The sequence below is a fragment of the Schistocerca serialis genome, chromosome 2, assembly GCF_023864345.2.
Source record: "Schistocerca serialis cubense isolate TAMUIC-IGC-003099 chromosome 2, iqSchSeri2.2, whole genome shotgun sequence".
In the NCBI taxonomy this organism is placed as follows: Eukaryota; Metazoa; Arthropoda; class Insecta; order Orthoptera; family Acrididae; genus Schistocerca; species Schistocerca serialis.
Window position 1 is genome coordinate 1,061,682,915 of NC_064639.1, and position 27,019 is coordinate 1,061,709,933.

General features: G+C 38.4%; 1 protein-coding gene across 3 annotated transcripts in view; it reads right to left on the reverse strand.

Moving 5' to 3' along the window:
* Positions 1-19,780: 19,780 nt before the first annotated feature.
* Positions 19,781-27,019, reverse strand: part of LOC126458512 (endoplasmic reticulum-Golgi intermediate compartment protein 2) — an 88,000-nt gene continuing 80,761 nt past the window's right edge. For 2 of the 3 annotated variants that reach the window (XM_050095609.1, XM_050095608.1), the window contains exon 7: positions 19,781-23,334. In XM_050095609.1, coding sequence (XP_049951566.1) covers positions 23,078-23,334 — 257 coding nt within the window. In that variant the 3' untranslated portion in view covers positions 19,781-23,077. The remainder of the gene's footprint in view (positions 23,335-27,019) is intronic. The other variant, XM_050095607.1, reaches the window with a different exon arrangement.

Consider the following 27,019-nt stretch of genomic DNA (forward strand, 5'->3'; position numbering starts at 1 on the left):
CTCCACCCACAGCTTCCAATTTTCTGCCGCCAGGATATGAGTCATCCACTTCTGTTGCCATCGTACTGTTTATCCCCCACCAGAACTGTACCTCAAAGTTCTCAATGTGTTGGAGTCTTATTGTCTTTTTACATTGTTCATTCATGCCCAATTGATGTGGCTCCCTCATCTTCACCAACTTAAATGAAGGTGCTGGTCACACCTTAACAGTGACGGCTTCTCAGTATGCATAATTAAGAGCATCTGCTGTCTAACAGTTATGCTAATTAACATATTTATACAACTACAACAACTGCCAAGAACAACAACAACAACAACAACAACAACAATAATAATAATAATAATAATAATAATAATAATATTTATTATTATTATTTCTTTCCTTTCTCAGACGTTATGTCTGGTTAAAAACGGAAAGTGACGCAGACCTAGATCAAGCGTGACTTCCTTCTAACTGTACGGTATATGTTACATTGCATTTAGGAACTTTCGGGTAATTGAACATATATCAATAATTACAGATTTCTGTAGTTGTATATATACGTTTGGATGTAGCTGTATTGTGTTGATGTACAGGTGGATATTATGTGGTATGACTCCTGTAGTTGATAGTATGAGTGGTATAATGTCAACCTTGTCCTGATGCCACATGTCCTTGACTTCTTCAGCCAGTTGAACGTATTTTTCAATTTTTTCTCCTGTTTTCTTCTGTATATTTGTTGCATTGGGTATGGATATTTCGATTAATTGTGTTAATTTCTTCTTTTTATTGGTGAGTATGATGTCAGGTTTGTTATGTGGTGTTGTTTTATCTGTTATAATGGTTCTGTTCCAGTATAATTTGTATTCATCATTTTCCAGTACATTTTGTGGTGCATACTTGTATGGGAAATACGGAAGCGTCCGATCCCGCCCGTCTGCTTTGACCCATGACGTCACAAATATGGCGGAAACAAAAACAAACACACACACTTTCCACAAGAAGCCTAATGACACTAACGGGACAAGCGCGGGAAATGGGGTGTTTTGGGTGGGGGGCAAACTAAATATAAACAAATTTAGACGCCTTGCGTAGCTACAACGTGTAAGTGAAGACAGCCATGCATGAATACCCACCCACCTCCCCAGGGGTCGTAACCCCTGCAACCCATAGAAGATAAAGATGCTTCAGTAGCTGATTAGTGTTTTTTGTCTTTTTTAAAAAAAAAATCTCACAGGATAGAACGAACAGATCAGAAAGATGAATATAATAAACTAAAACAGAAATTGGAGGAAACAGATAATTAAAATAAGTAATGAGTGTTATTAAATTAAAAAAAAAAAAAACGAGATAGAACGAACAGATCAGAAAAGTAAATAAAATAAGATAAAACAGAACTGGAGACAGCCACACTCAAACCAAACTCCGCACCGTCATGACGTCACACACGACAACACCCTTATGTCATGGGTCAAAGCCGACGCGTGGGATCGGACGCTTCTGTCGACCCCTTGTATGGGGGAACATGTTGTTTTATTAGTTTATGTTGTATGGCAAGTTGTTGTTGTATCATTTTTGCTGCATTGTCATGTCTTCTGATGTATTCTGTATTTGTTAGTATTGTACATCTGCTTGTGATGTGATCTACAGTTTCTATTTGTTGTTCACAAAGTCTGCATTTATCTGTTGTGGTATTGGGATCTTTAATAATATGCTTGCTGTAATATCTGGTTTTATTGTTTGAGCCTGTATTGCAATCTTGAATCCTTCCTGTTGTGGATTGGCAAGACAGCCAACCCACTATGAGAGGAAGCCGAAAGGCACGCATTTTAGCTCACGCAGGCTGGCGTGAGGTCTGGAACAGGTCAAGGAAATGGGACTAACAAAAAATGTACGTAGCTGCTGGAATACTTAACTTTAATCCATAATTGGTGAACATCGCTCTTGACGGTACATGTTTTACAGCATCAATAGTAACTGGTAATGGCGCCTTGCTAGGTCGTAGCAAATGACGTAGCTGAAGGCTATGCTAACTATCGTCTCAGCAAATGAGAGCGTATTTTGTCAGTGAACCATCACTAGCAAAGTTGGCTGTACAACTGGGCGAGTGCTAGGAAGTCTCTCTAGACCTGCCGTGTGGCGGCGCTCGGTCTGCAATCACTCATAGTGGCGACATGCGGGTCCGACGTATACTACGGACCGCGGCTGATTTAAATGCTACCACCTAGCAAGTGTGGTGTCTGGCGGTGACACCACACTTCCGTCTCACTGTATATATTGCCTTTTCTTAGCCATGTGGTTGGATGCGTCTTGATCGATGTGTGGCTGTGTTAGATGATACGGGTACTTGCCATGTAGAGTTTTCTTTTTCCAATTTACTTTCTTTGTATCTGTTGATGTTATGTGATCTAAAGGGTTGTAGAAGTGGTTATGAAATTGCAATGGTGTAGCCGATGTATTTATATGAGTGATTGCTTTGTGTATTTTGCTAGTGTCTGCTCGTTCTATAAAGAATTTTCTTAAATTGTCTACCTGTCCATAGTGTAGGTTTTTTTATGTCGATAAATCCCCTTCCTCCTTCCTCTCTGCTTAGTGTGAGTCTTTCTGTTGCTGAATGTATGTAATGTATTCTATAATTGTGGCATTGTGACTGTGTAAGTGTATTGAGTGCTTCTAGTTCTGTGTTACTCCATTTCACTACTCCAAATGCATAGATCAATATTGGTATAGCATAAGTATTTATAGCTTTTGTCTTGTTTCTTGCTGTCAATTCTGTTTTCAGTATTTTTGTTAGTCTTTGTCTATATTTTTCTTTTAGTTCTTCTTTAATATTTGTATTATCTATTCCTATTTTTTGCCTGTATCCTACATATTTATAGGCATCTGTTTTTTCCATCACTTCTATGCAGTCACTGCGGGTATCAAATAAGTAATCTTCTTGTTTAGTGTGTTTTCCCTTGGCTATGCTGTTTTTGTTACGTTTGTCTGTTCCGACAGCTATATTTATATCATTGCTGAATACTTCTGTTATCTTTAGTAGTTGGTTGAGTTGTTGATTTGTTGCTGCCAGTAGTTTTAGATCATCCATGTATAATTGTATAATACATAATATTATTATATATTATATTATATATAATTATTATTATAATTCTAACTTGTCTGAAAAATGAATTGTTTTGTGGAATTTTGTTGTGTTGTTAATAACTAAGTACAGCTTATGGCAAGAATAAAATAATGTTTAAGCTTTCGCTACTCTCCATTTTGCATTTTTGGGTAAATAGGAGTTTGTATGCTTTTGTATTTTTTTCGAACAAATGTACAAGATCTCTAACACATGTATTAGTTAATGTATTAACTTCCAGGATGAAAATCAGACATTCTTACATTGTACCCTCACAACAATTTATGCATATTCTGTCCTTTTTCAGTTAAATGTTCACTTGTAGTCATGTTTATTTAATTTTGTCATTTTCTCAGTCAACAGATCTGGTCTGGGAGGCCCTAGTTCCTTTGCAGCTAACTTTTCCTGGTAATTTTTTTTCTATTAGCTCTAAAAACCAATTCAACAGAGTTCATGATGATACTGCTCACGAAAGCCAATTCCCGTACACTAAACAACTCCAAGCACAAACTGCTGTTTGTGGAAATGATTAAATTCAACTAGTAGGGTCTAATGTCTACCAACATGGTCATTCAACTAGAATACAGATGAGGGGCCTAAAGTGTATCATCATTGATCCCAGGTTTAAGTGAATATCAGAGAAACCAGTGAGAGCTTTTTTTGAATGTTCATAGAAACAATGTAGATCCACAGCACAGATAAACATTACATGACATTAGATCAACAGATGTCAGAAGCATGAATAAGTGCCACAGTCTCGCAATTGACAATGATGTGCTTTGTGGTTCTGAGCACCTCGAACAGGTTACTGTATGATAAAATCCAAAACTTAATATACCATATCTCATTCAGAATCTTACAAAATAGGTTTTTTTTATATCTGTTTACCACCCCCCCCCCCCCCCCCCCATGAACCATGGACCTTGCCGTTGGTGGGGAGGCTTGCGTGCCTCAGCGATACAGATAGCCGTACCGTAGGTGCAACCACAACGGAGGGGTATCTGTTGAGAGAGAGGCCAGACAAACGCGTGGTTCCTGAAGAGGGGCAGCAGCCTTTTCAGTAGTTGCAGGGGCAACAGTCTGGATGATTGACTGATCTGACCTTGTAACACTAACCAAAACGGCCTTGCTGTGCTGGTGCTGCGAACGGCTGAAAGCAAGGGGAAACTACAGCTGTAATTTTTCCCGAGGGCATGCAGCTTTACTGTATGATTACATGATGATGGCGTCCTCTTGGGTAAAATATTCCGGAGGTAAAATAGTCCCCCATTCGGATATCCGGGCGGGGACTACTCAAGAGGATGTCGTTATCTGGAGAAAGAAAACTGGCGTTCTACGGATCGGAGCGTGGAATGTCAGATCCCTTAATCAGGCAGGTAGGTTCGAAAATTTAAAAAGGGAAATGGATAGGTTGAAGTTAGATATAGTGGGAATTAGTGAAGTTCGGTGGCAGGAGGAACAAGACTTCTGGTCAGGTGACTACAGGGTTATAAACACAAAATCAAATAGGGGTAATGCAGGAGTAGGTTTAATAATGAATAGGAAAATAGGAATGCGGGTAAGCTACTACAAACAGCATAGTGAACGCATTATTGTGGCCAAGATAGATACGAAGCTCACACCTACTACAGTAGTACAAGTTTATATGCCAACTAGCTCTGCAGATGACGAAGAAATTGAAGAAATGTATGATGAAATAAAAGAAATTATTCAGATTGTGAAGGGAGACGAAATTTAATAGTCATGGGTGACTGGAATTCGAGTGTAGGAAAAGGGAGAGAAGGAAACATAGTAGGTGAATATGGATTGGGGGACAGAAATGAAAGAGGAAGCCGCCTGGTAGAATTTTGCACAGAGCACAACATAATCATAACTAACACTTGGTTTAAGAATCATGAAAGAAGGTTGTATACATGGAAGAACCCTGGAGATACTAAAAGGTATCAGATAGATTATATAATGGTAAGACAGAGATTTAGGAACCAGGTTTTAAATTGTAAGGCATTTCCAGGGGCAGATGTGGACTCTGACCACAATCTATTTGTGAAGACCTGTAGATTAAAACTGAAGAAACTGCAAACAGGTGGGAATTTAAGGAGATGGGACCTGGATAAACTAAAAGAACCAGAGGTTGTACAGAGATTCAGGGAGAGCATAAGTGAGCAATTGACAGGAATGGGGGAAATAAATACAGTAGAAGAAGAATGGGTAGCTTTGAGGGATGAAGTAGTGAAGGCAGCAGAGGATCAAGTAGGTAAAAAGACGAGGGCTAGTAGAAATCCTTGGGTAACAGAAGAAATATTGAATTTAATTGATGAAAGGAGAAAATATAAAAATGCAGTAAGTGAAACAGGCAAAAAGGAATACAGACGTCTCAAAAATGAGATCGACAGGAAGTGCAAAATGGCTAAGCAGGGATGGCTAGAGGACAAATGTAAGGATGTAGAGGCCTGTCTCACTAGGGGTAAGATAGATACCGCCTACAGGAAAATTAAAGAGACCGTTGGAGATAAGAGAACGACTTGTATGAATATCAAGAGCTCAGATGGAAACCCAGTTCTAAGCAAAGAAGGGAAAGCAGAAAGGTGGAAGGAGTATATAGAGGGTCTATACAAGGGCGATGTACTTGAGGACAATATTATGGAAATGGAAGAGGATGTAGATGAAGATGAAATGGGAGATACGATACTGCGTGAAGAGTTTGACAGAGCACTGAAAGACCTGAGTCAAAACAAGGCCCCCGGAGTAGACAACATTCCATTGGAACTACTGACGGCCGTGGGAGAGCCAGTCCTGACAAAACTCTACCGTCTGGTGAGCAAGATGTATGAAACAGGCGAAATAACCTCAGACTTCAAGAAGAATATAATAATTCCAATCCCAAAGAAAGCAGGTGTTGACAGATGTGAAAATTACCGAACTATCAGCTTAATAAGTCATAGCTGCAAAATACTAACGCGAATTCTTTACAGACGAATGGAAAAACTAGTAGAAGCCAACCTCGGGGAAGATCAGTTTGGATTCCGTAGAAACACTGGAACACGTGAGGCAATACTGACCTTACGACTTATCTTAGAAGAAAGATTAAGGAAAGGCAAACCAACGTTTCTAGCATTTGCAGACTTAGAGAAAGCTTTTAACAATGTCGACTGGAATACTCTCTTTCAAATTCTAAAGGTGGCAGGGGTAAAATACAGGGAGCGAAAGGCTATTTACAATTTGTACAGAAACCAGATGGCAGTTATAAGAGTCGAGGGACATGAAAGGGAAGCAGTGGTTGGGAAGGGAGTAAGACAGGGTTGTAGCCTCTCCCCGATGTTGTTCAATCTGTATATTGAGCAAGCAGTAAAGGAAACAAAAGAAAAATTTGGAGTAGGTATTAAAATTCATGGAGAAGAAATAAAAACTTTGAGGTTCGCCGATGACATTGTAATTCTGTCAGAGACAGCAAAGGACTTGGAAGAGCAGTTAAATGGAATGGACAGTGTCTTGAAAGGAGGATATAAGATGAACATCAACAAAAGCAAAACAAGGATAATGGAATGTAGTCTAATTAAGTCGGGTGATGCTGAGGGAATTAGATTAGGAAATGAGGCACTTAAAGTAGTAAAGGAGTTTTGCTATTTGGGGAGCAAAATAACTGATGATGGTCGAAGCAGAGAGGATATAAAATGTAGGCTGGCAATGGCAAGGAAAGTGTTTCTGAAGAAGAGAAATTTGTTAACATCCAGTATTGATTTAAGTGTCAGGAAGTCATTTCTGAAAGTATTCGTATGGAGTGTAGCCATGTATGGAAGTGAAACATGGACGATAAATAGTTTGGACAAGAAGAGAATAGAAGCTTTCGAAATGTGGTGCTACAGAAGAATGCTGAAGATTAGATGGGTAGATCACATACCTAATGAGGAAGTATTGAATAGGATTGGGGAGAAGAGAAGTTTGTGGCACGACTTGACCAGAAGAAGGGATCGGTTGGTAGGACATGTTCTGAGGCATCAAGGGATCACCAATTTAGTATTGGAGGGCAGCGTGGTGGGTAAAAATCGTAGAGGGAGACCAAGAGATGAATACACTAAGCAGATTCAGAACGATGTAGGTTGCAGTAGGTACTGGGAGATGAGAAAGCTTGCACAGGATAGAGTAGCATGGAGAGCTGCATCAAACCAGTCTCAGGACTGAAGACAACAACAACAACAACAACAACATATCTGTTTAACTATAACGTATACTGATGTGCAATCAATTTTACTACATAATGATTGAATTGGCAGATCTCAGAAGTGGGCTACCATCTAGCAGGATTTATGCCAAGTGAGTGGGGAAAAAAGACTGCTGCAGTGTGCTACCATCTGGTGGAACTGATGTAAACGTGTAGCTGATTCGTAAAGGCTAGCTGTGCACTGCGTAAACTATGAACATTGTTTATCTAATCCATATATATTTGGCCCATAAGGCAATTATGTCACGCCAGTTGCACACACACTAAAGCTCCTTAAAATGTGCACAACTGAAGCTGTGCTTGTGACCCTGACGCCAAGTTTCACAAAGTATAAAAGAGTGACAATTTAGCACAACATGATAGGTTTAGTACCGTGTGTTTTTGATTACCACACATACATTACATTTAACAGCATTCAGAGAATAATAAGCAATAAACCTGCAAGGCATCAAAAGTAAGGGTGTTCATGTGCTCTTCTACCAACAGCCACCACTGCACCTTAATATTCTTTGTTGTCTTGCAATACCAGCTGAGATGCAGACTCCTCTATACCTCTGTGGCTCTACAAAGCTCTGATCCTGTCCCAAATTTATTATGGGAGGCCGGCCTATGGATCAGCACCACCTTCAGTATTGTGGATGATGGATCTGATATACCATGTAGAGTCCAACTTGAGACAGGTGCCTTTCAGACCAGCCCTGTGAACAGCCTGCTCATGGTGGCTTCACTCTCTCCCCTAAAGATTCGGTGCAAACAACTTCTACTCAACTACACAATATACATTCACTCCTCCCCTGAACCTCTGAACTACTGCGTCCTTTTTCCCTGATAGGGAGAGCCACTTTTCACAACAGGGGCCAAAGTCTGGATTCATGATCGCAGTTTGCATGCAGAGTCTCTGTTCTGAACTTCGTCTTTCCCCACTGTTTCCCCCTGTCAGGGAGAAATTGCATGTGCCCCCATGGAATGTACCCTGTCTTTGGATCCTTGACCTCTTCTTTGGACCAAAAAACTCAATAGACATAATTGTTTTTTGGCACCTATTTCTGGACATCCCTGACATATTTCCAGGCTCTGACATGGTATACAGTGATAGCTCTACAGTTGACAGACAAACCAGTTTTTCTTATACACATACGAGATGCAATGAACTACGGTCCCTCCCGAATAGACGAAATGTATTCAATGCAGAATTGAAGGCCTGAGCGAGCCCTCAGCCACCTCCGTTCTTGTACTGGTGAATCATTCTTAATTGGTAATGACTTACCTTAGTAGGCTTCGGGCTGTTGGTCAGTGCTACCCTTAACACCAATGGTTATGACTATCCAAAATCTCCTGTATGACCTCCCCACACTGGATGGTCAGTCGCCTTTGTAAAGACCCCTGGTCACATTGGGATCCCAGGGAATGAACATACAGACCAGTTGGCGAAGTTGGTTACCAGGATGCCGATTTAACTTGGCGACATGCTACCGCTGGCACTAGTGGCTGATTTCGTTTTACATTTCACTCATGAAAGTGATTTTTACACTTCTCTGTGACATAGGGCACATTAGCCTCGTCAGCCACTTGTGGGGTACTGGTTGGATGCAGGAGGTGCGTCTCTGGTCACAAATGTCCTCAGGGCCTCCAGCTGCTTTCTGGGCAGAACAATTCTCCCACCTTCACTCTTTTTACCTCTCTCTCACTTCTACTTGGTTCTATCTTTAGGCTTACTTGATTCTCAGATACAGTCAAGGCCATTTGGATTTGTCTGTTGTGTCCTTCCTCTATGGGGACTATTTCTGGCTTGGCATACAAGGGACCTTGTAGTTTGGTTCCTTTAACCCCATCCATCCATCCCCCTGTGATGTCCATATTTTTGAAGCCCTTATAAGAAACAGCCATGGCCTCTGTTTGCTTTGGACAAGTAGGAGCACACCTGGGTACAATTATGGTTCTGTAGGCAACTGCAAACATTTTTTCGTGAGGGCATTGAGCAGCTTGTCTCACAGTTGGATAAATGTATTGACAGTTGTGGAAATTAATTTTTAAATAATAAACAGTTTACCTACTTTTTTCCATTTGTCTCATTTTAATTTGACTGGCTCTTATATATTCCCTTATGCATGAAACACACACGTACATGCCACTGTCATCTCCAGGTGCTAACAACTCTCTCTCTCTCTCTCTCTCTCTCTGTCTGTCTGTCTGTCTGTCTGTGTGTGTGTGTGTGTGTGTGTGTGTGTGTGTGTGTCCCTCCCTCCCCACAGTACATGACTGATGTTTTTATCTAATACTGTAAACAAAGCTTTTATGTAACTTTGCTAGTATATGGACAGCTGACCTGTGTAAAGTTATGATCTATCTAATATAAATATTAGAGTGATGCAGAATTTAAATCATCGAGTCCAAATATTCTGATAAATGGTAGGAGTGGATAACGAGGTCTTATTTTCCTTTGTTGATGAATATCTGGGGATTTTCAGTTTGCTACCTGACATTTATGAGCAACTTGTTACAGACTTTTGCACTCAATTATAAAATTCATTCTTGACATTAGATGGGATGTACAGTTTATATGAAAATTACTTTTACTTCTAGTATTGTGGTTCATCCTACATTCACCATTGTTACTAATCATTAACACTATTGGAAAGAGTATGTATTGGTCTGTTCAGTGTAAGAATCCCTACACCTTTTAAGCGTCTTCAGTGATCAACTTTGTACACAATACTCTTATTGCACAATTCTCTAGAATAATCACTTTTTTTTATCTCAGATGCATTTCTTCGGAAGATTAGGTATATGACGCTAGTTAGTGAAAGTATGCCAGCTGTCTTGCCCGTGGGTCAACACAATGAGAGAACTTAACAATTGCAAAGCACACACAACTGAGCTTTCTGATTAACATGTTGTTCCTGCTTCAGTGTGTTATCCATCTGGATGCTTAAAAACTTTATACATGGGGCTTCACTCTGTGTATACCCCTTGATATCTACTTGTAGTATCTGTAAGTAATTTTGATTAGCTTAGAATAGCATAAAACATGTTTTTGTAAGATTAAGGGTTAACCTGTTAGCTGTGAACAGTTGTCCATCTGTTCCATTATCCTCCCAGCTGTACCAGGTATGGATATGGGGCCATTTATCAATGTGTCATCTAAAACTAGTTTCTTCCTGAGAAGATCATTTCTATAGGTGAAGATCAGGAGTGGGCAAATTGCCATGCATAGCGGGACACCATATTTGATGTTTCCCACTGTGTATTTAGTCTTATTTCTGTAGTATCATTCGTTAATATGAGCCTCTGTTTCCTATTGTTAGCTCAACACTCCATACATACAAAGGTAAAGACTTTAATGCTGTACCAGTTTAGTTTACCTAGTAGAATTTTTGTGATATTCACAATTTAGTCCTTGGCATGATCACAGAAAATGTCCTGTCAGTGTTCTTTGCACTCATACAGATCTGTGCTCTAAATGTAACTCTTCACAAATCCCTTTCTGTTATCAAGGTTTAATTTTTGGGATGTTACTAGCTGTTTATTTTTAAGCTAAGTTCTTTTACCCTGTGCAATTCCTGTTACTCATTTTTCTTGCATCATCTTTCTTTATCCAGTCTGCTTCCAAAATTGCAAAATTCATCCATCCCTTCAATAGTCTATTGTCCAAGTTTAACTGTTAGCTATCCTTGACAGCCACTTGCTGCATACAACATTATATTAGCCATCTTTCTGTTTATATGCATACTGTAGTCATTGGATAGCCCATGTTCCATTTCATTAAGTGTCCAATTTAGCTCCTATTCACTTTAAACAACTACTGCTATGAAACTTCCTGGCAGATTAAAACTGTGTGCCCGACCGAGACTCGAACTCGGGACCTTTGTAAAGTTTGGAAGGTAGGAGACGAGATACTGGCAGAAGTAAAGCTGTGAGGCCAGGCGTGAGTCGTGCTTCGGTAGCTCAGATGGTAGAGCACTTGCCCGCGAAAGGCAAAGGTCCCGAGTTCGAGTCTCAGTCGGGCACACAGTTTTAATCTGCCAGGAAGTTTCATATCAGCGCACGCTCCACTGCAGAGTGAAATCTCATTCTGGAAACTACTGCTATGTCATCAGCAAATGATATCATGCTGATTTTCTGTCCTAAACAAACAATTACTATGTCCTGATAGCCCCTTATTTTCCTATTTCTACTAAATGAATATCAGTGAACGCAATAAGCAACCCTTCCCTACATCTTTTCTGATTTGAACTCTTATCATTTCATCAGCACTGAGTACTTCAGTTTGTTTTGTGGAAAGAGAGTGAATTACCTTTCTGTACTGTAACTGATAACACATTGCCAAGTACAAAGCTAGGGAGGGACTAACCACTGCAATGAACACACATAAATGAGTTTCCACCGGAAATGTGGCTTGTAACTGATAAAGTGCCTAATGATCTCTCATTGACAAAAGATTCCAGATTGGTTCTTCATTTGGATCTTTTGGAGGGGGAGGGAGTGTTACCAAGGGGAAGATGGCCACCAGAAAAGGAATGAAAAGCCAATGGAAATGGTAAGATTCTATGAGTCAGAGCTTGGAATGTCATAAGCCTGAATGTGGCAGGGAAGCTAGGAGGAGGCTCAATGTAGAAGCTATAGGAGTCATGAAAGAAAAGAAAGATTTCTCATTAAATAAATAAAGACTAATATCAACAGCAGCAGAAAAAGTAACATGAGTAGAATTGCTAATGGGAAGAAAGTAGGGCAAAGAGTGTGTTACTATGAACATTTAAGAAATAGTATTATTCTTGTCAGAATCAACAGCAAACCAGTGCCAAGCAAAATAGATCAGGTTTGCTTGCCAATGTGACATGCTGATGATATATAACAGCATTAATTGTGCAACTAAGTTGTAAAAAAGGTAACGACAATGATTGGGGGACTGAAACAATACACCAGGGGGAAGGAACAGAAGATGTAGTTACTGGAAAATACACGCTCAGCAGAAGTAGTGAGAGAGAAAGAGAAGAAAGACTCCTTGAGTTCAGCAATAAATTTCAGCTAGTAATAGCTAATACACTGTTCAATAATCACAATAGGAGAAGGCACATTTTTAAAAGGTCTAGAAACACTCAGATACCAGCTGAATTACAAAATAGTGAGACAAAGATCAAATATGGAATTGTAGGGCATGCCCAGGAGCAGATATAGACTCGTAGTAGGTACATATATGGTGAAGCGGCATACAGATGTAGTGAGGAATGATGATGATCATGTGAATCTGAAGTTATCTGAGGGTGCATCTACTGTAATTGAATACTATAATAGTAGGCAGTTTTGTTGGGCAAGAATAAATGTCCCTCAAAAGGGCAATCATGTAAGTTGAACAGAAAAATATATGTACATGGAATGTAGCTGTGAAGATCGTGACACACAGATAAGATAATGCTTACAGTACTGATACTTCACAGTGGAAATCAGAATAATTAAAGACAACAGAACAAGTGTTTTATGAATAGCATTTTGCTCTGAGCACTATGGGACTTAGAACTACTTAAACCTGACTAACCTAAGGACATCACACAACACCCAGTCATCACGAGGCACAGAAAATCCCTGACCTATGAATAGCAAACTCACTCAGTATTCAGCTGACAGCCGCCCACCATGGTTCATATTGACATGCATCAGATCTGTAAGAATTATGGCTTTATTTGTTTTGCATCTCTTTACCATGTTTTTTTTCCATTATAATTTTATTCTATAGCCCTTTTTGGTGCTTTTCACTACGTCTCGTCTTTTGATCATGACTACTATCTAAAATCATTGTTCATTTTTTAGTCCCGTTTGCCTGGTTTTACAACTCTATTGTCCTTTCAGAGCTGACCTGCTTTTATTGTCGTCTTCTTCTCTCTGACCATTTTAAATTTTGACTTCTGTCACTATTTCCATGGATTTATTATAGTCTGCCTGGGAATGATGGGGAAAGATCCAATGCACTCAACTTTCTCATGTAAATGACATGAAAATAAGTAAGTTGATATTATAAATTTGCTTTTGTCAGTTATGTACCATATAGCACATAATATTTTCTTCTCACTAGATTCTTGCCATTTCTAAAAAAAAAATTATATTTCTACTTTCCCTATGTTCTATTCTTCTTCTTTATTTAGATTTATCTGAAGATGCAACTCTAATGTTGTGAAACCGACAGTACTATTACAGGATCACATGACAGCTGATTGTGTTTTATTTTTCAAGTACTTTAAGAATAGTTTACAACAGATGACCTGGGATGAAATTTATAATGAAACAAATGCTGACACAAAATTGAATTTAGTCCATGACAAATTCATAATATCATTGTTTGAAAATAGCTTTCTGCATAATAATCAGAAAGGCCATTAAATAGCCATGTAAAAAACTATGGATCACTACAGGGATTAAAACATCCTGTGAAAGGAAAAGGGAAATGTATTTGTTGGCAAGAATAGGCAGAGGTCCTTCAGTAGTTGGACACTACAAAAACTGCTCAACATTACTAAGAAAAGTTATTAAAAAATCAAGGAACACGCACATTGTGTCAGAAATCAGTAATTCTGACAACAGACTTAAAGCTGTATGAAATGTAGTGAAATGTGAGATAGGACAAGCAGATGCAAAACAGGTTAATGTCAGTTACTGAAGTGAATAGAAGGGCTATAAATGATGAGTCACAGGTAGCAAATGTATTTAATAATGATCTCTTAAATACAGAAGAAAGTAAAGGGACAAACAGTTCAAGAGAAAAATCACAGCAGTATGGTTGATTTGAGGGGAGGAGACTAAACAGCATGGTCATTGGTACCAGGCGATTAGGGAATGATGGGGAAGGGAGTCGGCTGTGCCCTTCCAAAAGAACCATTCCAGCATTTGCCTGAAGAAATTTAGGGAAATCATGGAAAACCAAGATCAGGATGGCCAGACAGCAGTATGTTGAAAAAGCAACTCTCATAAAATTCAATCATATGAATGTATCATCAACTTCTCCTTCTGAAATTAAGAAAATCATATATGCTCTCAAAAATAAATGCTCATCTGAATTTGATGGTGTTTCGAATAGAGTACTAAAGACTTGTTCCCATATAATAAGCCCTGTCTTAACTGAACTATGTAATGCATCACCAGCTAAAGGTATTTTTCCAGTGAGCATGAGATATGCTATTGTTAAACCACTCTGTAAGAAAGATGATAGGATGTCAATAACTACCAACCTGTTTCAAAAACACATCATTTTCCAAAATTTTTGAGGTGACATATTCTAGAATAGTAACCCACCTGGGCAATTCAGTAAATCACAGTTTGGATTTCAGAAAAGTTGCCATTTACATGTTAACTTGCCAAATTTTACAATCATTAAATAACAATATATTGCTAGTTGGTATTTCCTGTGAGCTATCTAAGGCATTTGACTGTGTGAATCACAGTACTCTCCTAGATAACTGACATTTTATGGGATCGATGGTATCGCCAACCAACGGATAATGTCATATCTAACCAAAAGGATGCAGAAAGTTGTGCTGAGTAATTCAACCAACATAATCCAGGGGCATTATTCTGACAGGGAAGAAATCGCATAAGGGGTTTCCCAAGGCTCAATCTTAGGTCCCCTATTGTTCGTTCTATATGTAAATGATCTTCCATCTCATATACAAAAAGCACAACTACTTCTTTTTGTGGACGACACTAGTGGTGTAATCAGTCCAAGCATTCATACAGCAACAGAAGAAACGATAAACAATGTTCTTAAAAGTGTTATTGACTGGTTTTTTGTAAATGGTCTCACCTCAGTTTTAAGATGACACAACATGTTCAGTTTTGCACATCCAGGGGTACTACACCAGTGATAAGTGAAACGCATAGTGAGGACATAATAAATAGAATGAAACTTCAAAATTCTTAGGGGTCCATGTTGATCAGAATTTAAATTGGAAAAAGCCATTTTGGAATTCCTTAAAAAACTGAAAAAACTTAGTTCAGCCACATTTGCACTTAAAATCATTGCAAATCTTGGGGAAAGACACATCGGTAAGTTGATGTAATTTGTATACTTTTATTCAATAATGTCATATGGAACAATGTTCTGGGATAACTCATCTTTAAGACAGAAAGTCTTCATTGCTCAAAAACATGCTTTAAGATTAATATGTGGTGCGCACCCATAATCATCTTGTAGACATCTATTTGATGAGTTATGCAGTTTGCCCACTGCTTCAGAGTATATTGGTTCGCTCATGAAGTAGTTTGTAAATAATCCACTCCAGTTCGAAGGAAACAATGATATGTATAATTACAAACCAGAAGAAAAAATGATATTCATTATGCCACATTAAGGTTATCTTTAGCACAAAAAGGGGTGCACAATGCCGCAACCAACATTTTCGATCAGTTGCCTAGTCAAATACAATTTCTGACAGACGAGAAAGTAAAATTTGAAAATAAACTGAAAAAGTTTCTTCTTGACAACTTGTATTCCATAGAAGAATTTCTATTATCATAATTTGTAAAAAGTAATGAATTCCACTACCTTGGAAGCACAGTAATGAGTAGACAAAACAAGAAGGATAAAAGAAGAAAACTAGCACAGGCAAAGAGAGCAAGTCTACTACTAACAAAGAAGAGCTGTAATTTGAGGAAACAAATTTCTGAAGTTCTCTGGAGCACAGCATTGTATGGGAGTGAATCATGGACTGTAATCAGAAAAGAAGACAGTCCAATTTTTTGAGATGTGGTGTTATAGAATGATGCAGAAAATTAAGTGAACTGAAAAAATCAGATGGTTTTCCACAGAATCAACAGGAGGATAGGACATGTGTTAAGGGAGGAGGGAATAACCGTGGTACTAGAGGGGGATGTAGACATCAAAGACAGTAAAAGGCAGAATTTGGAATATATCCAACAAATAATTGTGGGCACTGGGATAAGTGCTACTCTGAATCTGTAAACTCTCTCCTCAGAGAGAGAGAGAGAGAGAGAGAGAGAGAGGAAGGGGGGGGGGGGGGGGGTGGGGGTGAGAAAAAGGAGGAAATTGGCAACATAATGTTCAAAGTAACTATAGGGTATTTACCTTAAATGGTTTAAGGAAGCACAGAAATCTAGGTGCCCAGAAAGAGATTATAACTGCCCTCCAAACGAATCTGGGTTCAGTGTTTTACTGTGGCATCACCTCACTCACTACTGCCAATTTTTATTTCTAGCCATGCTTACAATTATCTGATCCAGTACAAATAATTGTATCACCATCTTTTTATAGCCATTGCATCTTGATGATTCTTAAAATTTCTATAAGCATCCTTTCAATTTCTTTCTTCATATTTTCTAATTTCCCATACTCCTTTAATGTTTTAAAATTCCATGTGCTAACCATAATCAGCATTCTCCTTTCCTCTTATGGCTCCTCTCAAATAGATCCCCTCCTGGAGATTCAAATTGGGAACTGTTTTACCTCTGGAATAGTCTAAACGTGAGGAACCTCAACCTGAGGTTTAATTGACCTGCCTTTCCTTTTTAAACTTTTCCTCTCTCTTTCTCTGCATTCGCTGAGGAAGGAACTAGTATTTTCGAGGGATAGGATAATGTCATTACTTTTACTTGTAAGTATGTGACTCAGCAACGGTAAACATTTTGCCTCCTGAAGGTAAGTACTAGCCAGAATTTCTGTTAGTAAAATATGAAACACACACACACACACACACACACACACACACACACACACACACAGAAATCATCCTTAAATCTCCTGCTTGAAGGCTTTTTGCATGCATAAGCACTCATTCCGCAGTGTGGCCCTTAATTACTTATATGAGGGTGTATACGCGGACAAGGAAAAAAATTCCCAGGTTTTTCTTGGTTAAAAAAAGCACTTTCTCCTGAGTGAAAATATGCTTTTTCTGTGTTAGGTGACAGTATACTTTCCCTTGTGATCATAAAATTTATCAATCATTTGAATGGTAAAGGTTTTACACCCAACGTGGAAACTCCCGCCACTTTAGGAAACGAACCTCAGGGGGGAAAAAATGGGTTTCGGAAAGATCTTTGATTTGCAGCAACGTGTATGCTGCATATTTTCGTATTACGGAAGTATACAGTCAAATTCCACCAAAAACAGAACGTCAGTTTCTGAAGCATTGAAATTGAGATCACGATGTGCTTATGTAAGCCAATCATAGTTCATGTCACATAGACTCACCGGTCAATGATAGCAGATATTACTCGCATTTACATGGGGCTCCCAGAACAGGTCTTCATAAACTGATCTCCCAATACTGCTTCTGGGTAGTCATGTAGACACATCAAAATCGATTCTGGAAATCCATTTCTGGTTGCCGGTTTCCCAATTCTGCAATCAATCTTTGCCCCCATATGATAGAAGCCGATATTGAAACATGGTTGGGCTATCAGGTTTTGTCCTTTTTTTTTTTAATTTCAGCTAATATTGACAGAGTGCCTTTTCTTTTTGTAAAGTGAAGGATAAGTAGAAATATTAGACTAAAGCTGTTTACCCCTCGTCTAATAGAAGAGAAATAGCAATTGTGCTGACTAAATCATGAACTACATCTGCTGTTTTCCAGGCGCACTAGTTAACTGGGCTAGCAAATTTGCTTCAGAACTTAACATGTAAACATGACAGTGAAAAAAGGTTTCCCAAATTCGGTTTTCGTCTTTCAGAAGATGTGTCGCATGTGAACGTAGTGATTCAGAGCATAGGACATATGATGTAGTCAGTCTACAGCAAGATCAACGTTAAGTAGCATGAATACACAAATAGGAAAAGTTAATGGTCTAACTTAATGTACAAAGCGTAGCTACAAGAAAAGCTAAGCTTTCACATATAACATTTGTCTTTTTTGTGTGTGTTACACTTTGATACATCACACAAATGTGCCAGTAAAATTTTAAGTAATGACGTAAATGTCTGGTCTTCTGGGCTCGAAATTCTTTTAAGTGGCTGGCCCTCAAAGTGTTAAGCTTTACATAAAAAACAAACGTTCTGAGATTTAAGAAATTCAAAGCGCGTTTGTACACGTAACATAATTCACATTGCATAAAATATAATGTACTCTGAAAGTAATGCTTTTCAAATGACCAATTGCAATATTTTCCCGCGGCCTGTTAGATTTCTTTTCAGCAGTTGTCAGAGAGCGCCAGAAATGGCGTTACTTTGCCTGCGCAGCTACGATGAGGTAGGGAACCCGTATGTTCGTATGTGTATAGCATTACGAGCTCTTACATTACGTCATAAACGAAACAGGACACCAGAGGATACTCTAAGATCATCGGAATTTCATAAACCATACTAAAATGCATAATTTGACTTAAACAGCACATTCATATGTCCAGATTCACAACAGAGGTCCCAAGCCGATATTAAACTTTGCAGTGTGGTTTTCAGGATACAACTTTTCTTGGAGTACCAGTACTGTATTATCTCACATTTAGTTCTTTATTATGGCATAATTCCATACGTCCCGAAAGATAACAACGTCCACTTGAAATTCTATGAACAGTTGACACTAGCCAATAGTGTTCCAAATAAATTGACTGCCTCTGCGAAAAAGATTAATTAAAGCCAATTTTTTTTAGCAAATCAACAAAAGTAGTTTCATTGTTCTGCGAGGCAATTAATATCCAACTGCCGCTGGCCGGTGTGGCCGAGCGGTTCTAAGCACTTCAGTCTGGAACCGCCAGACAGCTACGGTCGCAGGTTTGAATCGTGCCTCAGGCATGGATGTGTGTGATGTCCTTAGGCTAATTAGGTTTAAGTAGTTCTAAGTTCTAGGGGACTGATGACCTCAGCTGTTAAGTCCCATAGTGCTCAGAGCCATTTTGAACCATCCAACTGCCAGAAACCTGGAAATAAAATCAAATCAGAAAACTGAAACTAATAACATATTTTAGCCTTCCGTAATGATGTTAATATTTTAATTCACTTTATAGCTCCCAGCCACAGAAATATATTTTGTTCTTGAGAGCTGTAAACCAAGAGGAAACAGCAAAATCAATTAACGTTAACAAGATTCATGTAAAGACTAATCCTCATCCCACTACAACTCATTGCTCTGCGCATGCGCGACTTTGGCAGCTTGGATGCACCAAAAAAATGTTTGCGGGTAGCATCTAGCTGCTGATACATCTCGTGTCTAGTTACCTTGGATACAGCTAACAGCCACACTTCAAGTAGCCAGAAATGGGAGAAGGTACACATGACTCAACTGCACATGTGCATAAGCCCGCTGCCAACTGCTCAAATGAACCTAATGTTAACCATTGTGATGTCATGCCCATCGGAGAAGTTTGTTGTTATGAAGTATTGCATAGTCTTCTTCCTAAAGACTTTGACACATTTTGCTGTTAGCAGATGCTTGTGTGTGCACTCTGCTTTGTTGCTGTAAATAGTGCATTTCCTTTACAACTTAAGTTTTATTTATTTTTCTCCTTGTTTGTGTTTTATTGCTGCAGTATTATATTACAGTAAAAGGCTAAAGTAAAATTCTTTGTTACAGTATCAGTTCTTACAAGTTAAAACTACAAAAATTTAACTGAAAACTAAAATAATGAAAAAATTCTCAGGTTTTCCCCAGTTGTCCTGTAGCGTATATACCCTGATGATGTACGTTTGATCATATTAATCATATTGATCATCATAGGTCATATTAAAAGAAGACACTGCAGCAATTCAAAGATGGGATGCTAGATTTGTCACCAGTAGGTTCGAACAACATGCAAGTGTCATGGAAATGCTTTGAGAACTCAAATGGGAATGCCTGGAGGGAAGGTGATGTTCTTTTCAAGTAACTCTATTGCAAATATTTGGAGAACCAGCATCTGAAGTTGACTGCAGAAAATTCTTCTGCCACCAACATGCATTTTGTGTAAGGACCCCCAAGATATAGGAAATTTGTGAGTGGAACAGGAAAGGAAATGACCTGTAGTGGTACAGGGTACCTTCCGCCACACACCATATGGCAGCTTGTGTAGTATGTATGTAGATGTAGAACTATTATCTGCGTAACAGTTTGTGCATTGTGTACATTTGTGTTCTGCAACAAACAACTACGCAGAGGTGAGGTGGAGCATCGCAGTCAAGTTTGGAGTAAATGCCCCTCTGTGTTAACAATCTCCAGAATAAACACTAAATTTTATGCTACTAGTAGTGTTTAAGTGAACGGTACATCCAGAGAGTTGTACATTTCACATACAATACTGCAGAGAATAATGAAGAATCTGAAATGAAGGCCACATCATGCTCATTTGATAAATGATCCTAATGATGATGATCCGGATAAGCATTTTGAGTTTGTAGAAAAATGGCTGGGAAAGCTGAACGAAAATCCAGGTTTGAGAGAACATGTCAGTGTGTTTCAAAGAACAAAGTGTATCAACATCAGATACGCAACTTGGTCAAAGTATAAGAAGTTATCACAAAGAGTTCCACAGGATACCAGTACAGGTCTGTCAAACTGCTATGTGACATTGCTCTTTATCTCCATAAGATACACTAATAAATCAGATCAAATACATTTCACAATTATTCAAACAACACAAAATGTAATGTTTCATTGAAAAGTCACAAAATGGCAAACAATTTGCTTGTAGCACACTAATAGTCCATAAAATAATAGTATCATATTTGGACAGTGTGTCGGTGGACCATGCGCTGGAGAGCAGAGATTAAAATTCTTGTGAGGAAAGGTATGAGAGTAACTTGCTTGTGTTCAAGTTATGTTACTGGGTTCTTCACCACAATCTTTGAAACATCATATACATAATTATGGGTCAGCCTGTATAATCTACATCTAAACTCTGCTAACAACAGTGCATGGCAGAGGACACTTCTCACTCTGAGAGTTATTAGGGCTTCTTCCCAGTCCATTCACACATAGAGTGTGGGAAGAGTGACAGATTACAGTCCATACAAAACCAGAAGCACAAGTTAGAACAGTATTCTGCTACAAGCAACTCTTAGGATAGACTAATGTGATAAATGAGATACACCAGGCATCCGAGGCTTTAGGACATACCATTCTCTCTTCTCTCATGAAACTAGGCCACATTCTATACAAAGATATAAACACAGTCATTTAGTTTCTGCGAACTTTTGAAGAAATATATTTCTTAATACTGTTTTCAATTAATAAAAGTGCAAAAAATAAAACAACTTCCCACAACACACAATATCCACAAACAGGAAAGGAATACAAATAAAGTGTAACTGAACATCAATTTGCAAAACCATGCATGAAAATATTTTTATTTTTTTCTTCCTTTGCTACCTCACTCAAACAATTAGTTTGATTATTAACCCAAATTTAATAATCAAACTTTTTCCTGTAATTTCCATGAAATTTCTTGTAAGTGTGCATTCATAATATTTGTGCTGTCCCAAATTAACTTTGATGAACTGTATTTATCACTCAACTGCTCTTTTTTTTTCATTTTCTGTAACAAAACTGACTGACAAGTATTCAGCATAACAGGATACTTTCACAGTATTTGTAACTGCACATTACACAACAATGTAAGATACATTTGTAAATCAAACCAAATAAATTTCACAGTTATTCAAATAACCCAAAATGTAACATTTCATTGAAAAATCACAAAATGACAAACAAATTGCTCATAGCACACTCACACAATACATACAGCAACAAGATCAGATTTGAGATCTCTTTTCTTTCCAATATATTAACTGATAAATATTGTAGGCACAGCAAACACTGAGAAGTTACACACCATGTTTGAAAATTTTTTTTTAATTGTTTCAATGAATAATGCAAGAATCCACCCAGCTTAACATCAGAGTACTATATGTTTTGCACAAAATATAAGCTTTATGTATCAATGAGATGGATCCACAAGGTGCATACTTGAAGCTGCAAAGTACCATAATGTGTACTTACTAATGGAAGAAAAAGAAGATTCTTATACAGAAAATAGGTACTGGTAACCGGGTAAGCCATCAAATAAATGAATATACTGAAAATAGTACATCCAAAGATTTCAAAACAGAAAGTGGCTCATCAGCTTGCAGTACAATTCCAAAAGGTTTGTTTATACCTTACATCACACTGAAACATCCATGCAAGCAATAATTTACTTGATTACACAGGGAGATCAAATGTAGAATATTTGCAAAGGAATATCAATACCACACATATCCATATTACGCCAAAAAAATTGTCAACATAATATACTGTAAGACTGTGTCTTTTGTCCATTTCTTAGCCATGAAGTCCTGTAAATTAGTGAAAATTATTTGGAGAAAGACAATTTATTTCATTGAGTTGCACTGGTTAACTAAATGAGTAAAGAATCCTAGGACGAAGGAAACTCATTCTGAGGTAAATTCTTTCCAGGTAACTGCAAAATCAGCTCACCATAATGTGTATGGGGTAAAAAAAGAGTAAGTCATTTTTGTTAAGACGAAAAGATAACTAAGTTTTCATGTTTTATCATATCTCTCAATCATGCATTTGATACCTCAGGTAGGATTTAAAATTATCTGCCGTTGTGAAATAGCATCCGTCAGACTAATGCCATTGGCAGATGTGATCTTAATTACTTTGCGTCATGGCACTGATTTCTGACCTGAGTTTCCTTCATTGTGTTGTTATAAAACAAACTAAACTGACAACTGCCACAAGCTGATACAAATTCTAAGGCAACTTCACATCACAGAACCACCCAGTGAAACAGTATCTCTGAATCACTCGTAACAAAGCTTTTAACACCACAAGCTTGCATCACACTGTTATGATACGTGGGAAGTGCTGTATGGTAGTTCTGCATTTGTCCCATTATCTGTTACAAGCAAAGGCACCTCACTCATGACTTGCTGACTTGGAATGTGTGGCACACTGTTTGGAAGTAAAAGAGATGAGGTGGTTGTAGTTCTTATTTCCTCCTGCACTAATTTATGTTCTAATGTATCACTTTTCGTGTTTGTCTTCTTCCACAATTTGCTTGCAAGGTATTCTATCAGCAGTTGCACAACACTGTTTATGATACCTGTAACAGTAGAGTTGAAATTTGTTAAGTATTTTATTAATCTCATTGATAGCATAGCAACGTTATTCTGCTAATTTATACTTCACTTCATACACTAATGTTTAATTTATAAAAGTGTTGTATGTATAACACTTTGAAGTGTGAGCTCTCAAAACAGAGTGTTTTTCAATATGTGACAGAAATAGTTTGTGATGGACACAAAGCCTGTCTTCTGTATTTATTAGGTTTGCAGTCATTTCTTGTTTGAATAACATTCACCAGTCTGTAGGTGTAATCTGCAATGAATGAGGGCAGTCTTCTGGACTTACAGAATTCAGAATTAACTACATTCAAGGCCACTATGCTAAAGCTAGGAGCTAACACTAGGTACCCAATTAATTAGAATGGGATAACAATATTTTTACTCTTTAGTAGAGCACATGCTGTAATGAATTTGTGTGTTAAAACAGTGTTGTGTCTGGAATTCAACCAGAGTCTATGCCTGTTGTATACAGAGCACTAGCAGTTCCATTATTTATTATGACCTCATAAACTGACTTAAATGCTTCAACTTGCCACTAGTTACTCTTCAAAATTTTCAAAATCCATAGTCCCAAAACACAGTGGAGAATTTCTCTTAATGAAAACCCCAAGGATGTTAATGAGATGAGATATTCCTGCAGTTTATTGGGACATACACAGTAATAAGTTGGTCCATGAGGCATGCATGGATAATACAATTGGTAGTACGCTACCTGTGAAAAGCAAGAACCTGGATCAAAGTATAATACTGATGATGAACTACAGAGTATGTGTGAACCTTTAAGTTTCAGGTGTGCAGCTGCAATAGCTCCACCACCTTCACTGACTGTATATTTTTTGACTATATTCTGAGGGTGCCAACAGACCATTTAAATTGCAACATAAAGCTGCACAGGAGGCCTTATACTATTACAGAATAACTGAGCATCCCTTTATCATCACTTTATATTGCTTGCTGCTGAAATTTTTTACTAAGTATTTTGGGCATGGTCATCATCAGAATATCAGGGAAAAAAACCTTAATACAGGGTATCATGTTAAATGGTGTCTATTACAACATTGGTGCTCAACATTTTATGATAGGTACCATCTGACATGATCATCAGAATATCAGACAAAAATCTTAATACAGAGCCTCATGTCAAAATGTATCTACAGTAGCACTGGTGCTCAACAGTGCTACAATACATACCATTTGACATGATACTCTAATAATAAGGTTTTTCTCTGATATTCTGAGGATGGGTCATGCCCAAAATATGTTAATAAAATTTTAAAAAGTGGACTCTTGCTATTTGTGGCCTAAAGTGGTGGTAAGGACATGCTCAGTTAGCCAACAGACTGACATTACTGTGGTAGGTCCATGTTATGCTTAGCTACACGTTTACTTATGCAGGGCCTTGAAGAAAGGTCACTGTATTATACAGGTTTGAAATTTGCAGTATTTTGGATGTATATTCATGTAGTCTATGGCAATGAACTATTACATGTGTTTTTGAACCAACCACTTTGCATCCATGAAACTATACTATGGAGGTCTTAAAGATGGTTAGCTGCCATTTTTGGACATTTTGTTACACTGTAATGATGTAGAACATGTAGTGTATCACAAGCTGTATACAAGGATTTGCATCTGCAAGTAAATAGCTGCCTCCATCTTCATAGAGCACTGACATCCCAAATTTTGGAGCATGTAGTATTGCTGAAATGAACAGCCTACAGGATTAGCTTCTATATAAAACTGCTTTTCATCCTATCTAACTAAAAGGATGCAGAGTATTGCATTACTAAACTCAGGGAGCACAGACAATGAAACAGCATTATCTGAATACAGAATAACTCTACAGGTGTACTACAGGGATCGATATTGGGTCTGCTACTGTTCTTATTGCGTATAAACAGTATTTCTGAACCATTCTCAGGTTTTCAGCCAGGTGAGTTTGTCCAGATGGTGGGATATGGGATATTTTGGCAAGCTGAACTGCTGCCAGTTTCAGCTAGTCCTGATGCTTACCACCATTTATATATATCCCCTTCTTTCCCACTGTCTGTCAGAAGCCAACAGTACCTTGATGCAACTCCACTGGTGAGGTAGGAGATGGAAGGGGTGCACAGTCAGGAAGTCAGGATACAAGCTGCTGCTGTCTTGTCATTGTAACACTGTACTACCATCACTGAAAAGGAAGATTACTGATGTGAAAGAGGCACATCAATGTGGTGTGAAATTATATCTTCAAAGGGGCAGATCTTCCCACTGCTGTTGTGTTTCGAGCATCTTCGGCTTTAGAACACTTTGCAAAAGCTCATTTTGTGGATTATTCTTTATCCATGACACAAATCTCCACTGCTCTTGTGTTGTCCAGACAGATTATCCTATACAATGTTCTTGCACTGACATGGGAAGTGGGAGACTCCAGCTTTCTGGAGTCCCAGGATGTCCTTTACAGCCCCCCCTCCCCCGCCCCCAAAAAAACACTTTAATCTTGGAAAGTAGGGGTAATACACACATGATGTTATATTTGCAAGTATTCTTCCAATTTTCACTGATGTGTTCCTGAGCTGAGGGATAAACATCATTGTAGGAGGTTTCTCATCTTCCTCAGAATGCAGTGGCCTATGCTTTTTTGGCTTCATGGCATGGTGAATCTGGCAGTTGCTATAAATACTATCACAGAAAACAGTCCTGAGGGGCTGCAATTGCCCTGCAAAACTGTCTTGGTAAGTGATTCCATGAGCCAATTGCTGTTAGGACACCTTGTCCAGAAACAGATCTCCCATGTCTTCTTTCTACAGTCATTCACTACTTTACATATACACACTGTACACACACAAAGACACATTTCTCTGGTGACTCTGTACCACTCAGAACTGGAGAAACTGAATCACATCCTCCGCCACAGTTTCGATTACCTCTCTTTCTGCTCTGAAATGAGGAATATCCTTCCCATCCCTCCTACAGAGTCCTCACAGAGGGAGTACAGCATCTTTCCCCTCCCCACCTCACGCCGCCTCCTTACCCCCACCACACACCCAAGCACACTGCTGCACATGTTGGACGCAGTCAGAGTCTGCAGTTTGGCCCCAGCTCTTGGAGACAGTAGTCATGTGCATGTGTGTGTGTGTGTGTGTGTGTGTGTGTGTGTGTGTGTGTGTGTGTGTGTTTTCTATTGCGTAAAAGTGACTTTTTTGTCGAAAAGCTTGAATGTTTAGCTGTCTTTTTCATTGTGCCTGTCTGGGACTCAACACCACCTCTATGCAGTGGGTAGCAATCTGCAGTTTACACCACATTTTAAATATGTGCAATGATGCTAAGCTGATTTTTTCTGTATTTTATTATGATGCCACTGTGACTCCATTATATTAGGACAAGTTGTAAAACAGAAATGCGTCATCATATTTTAAGTCCATGTTTCAACATCCATGAGAGTAATACTTTTCATTATGTCATATTTTATTGTTTTAATATGTAAACTGTGCTTGTGCAATCCATCTTTTTCATTTCTGTTGTTATTTCATTCCGGACTTTCTTGTCATGTGATAGAAGTCGTCGTACATACAAAGGCCAGCTGGTATGTTTCATATCTCACCCAAGACAGGACCACTTCTCTGTTCTGCAATGGATGATTTGATCATCCACAATGTGGCAGTTTACAAGCTCCCATAT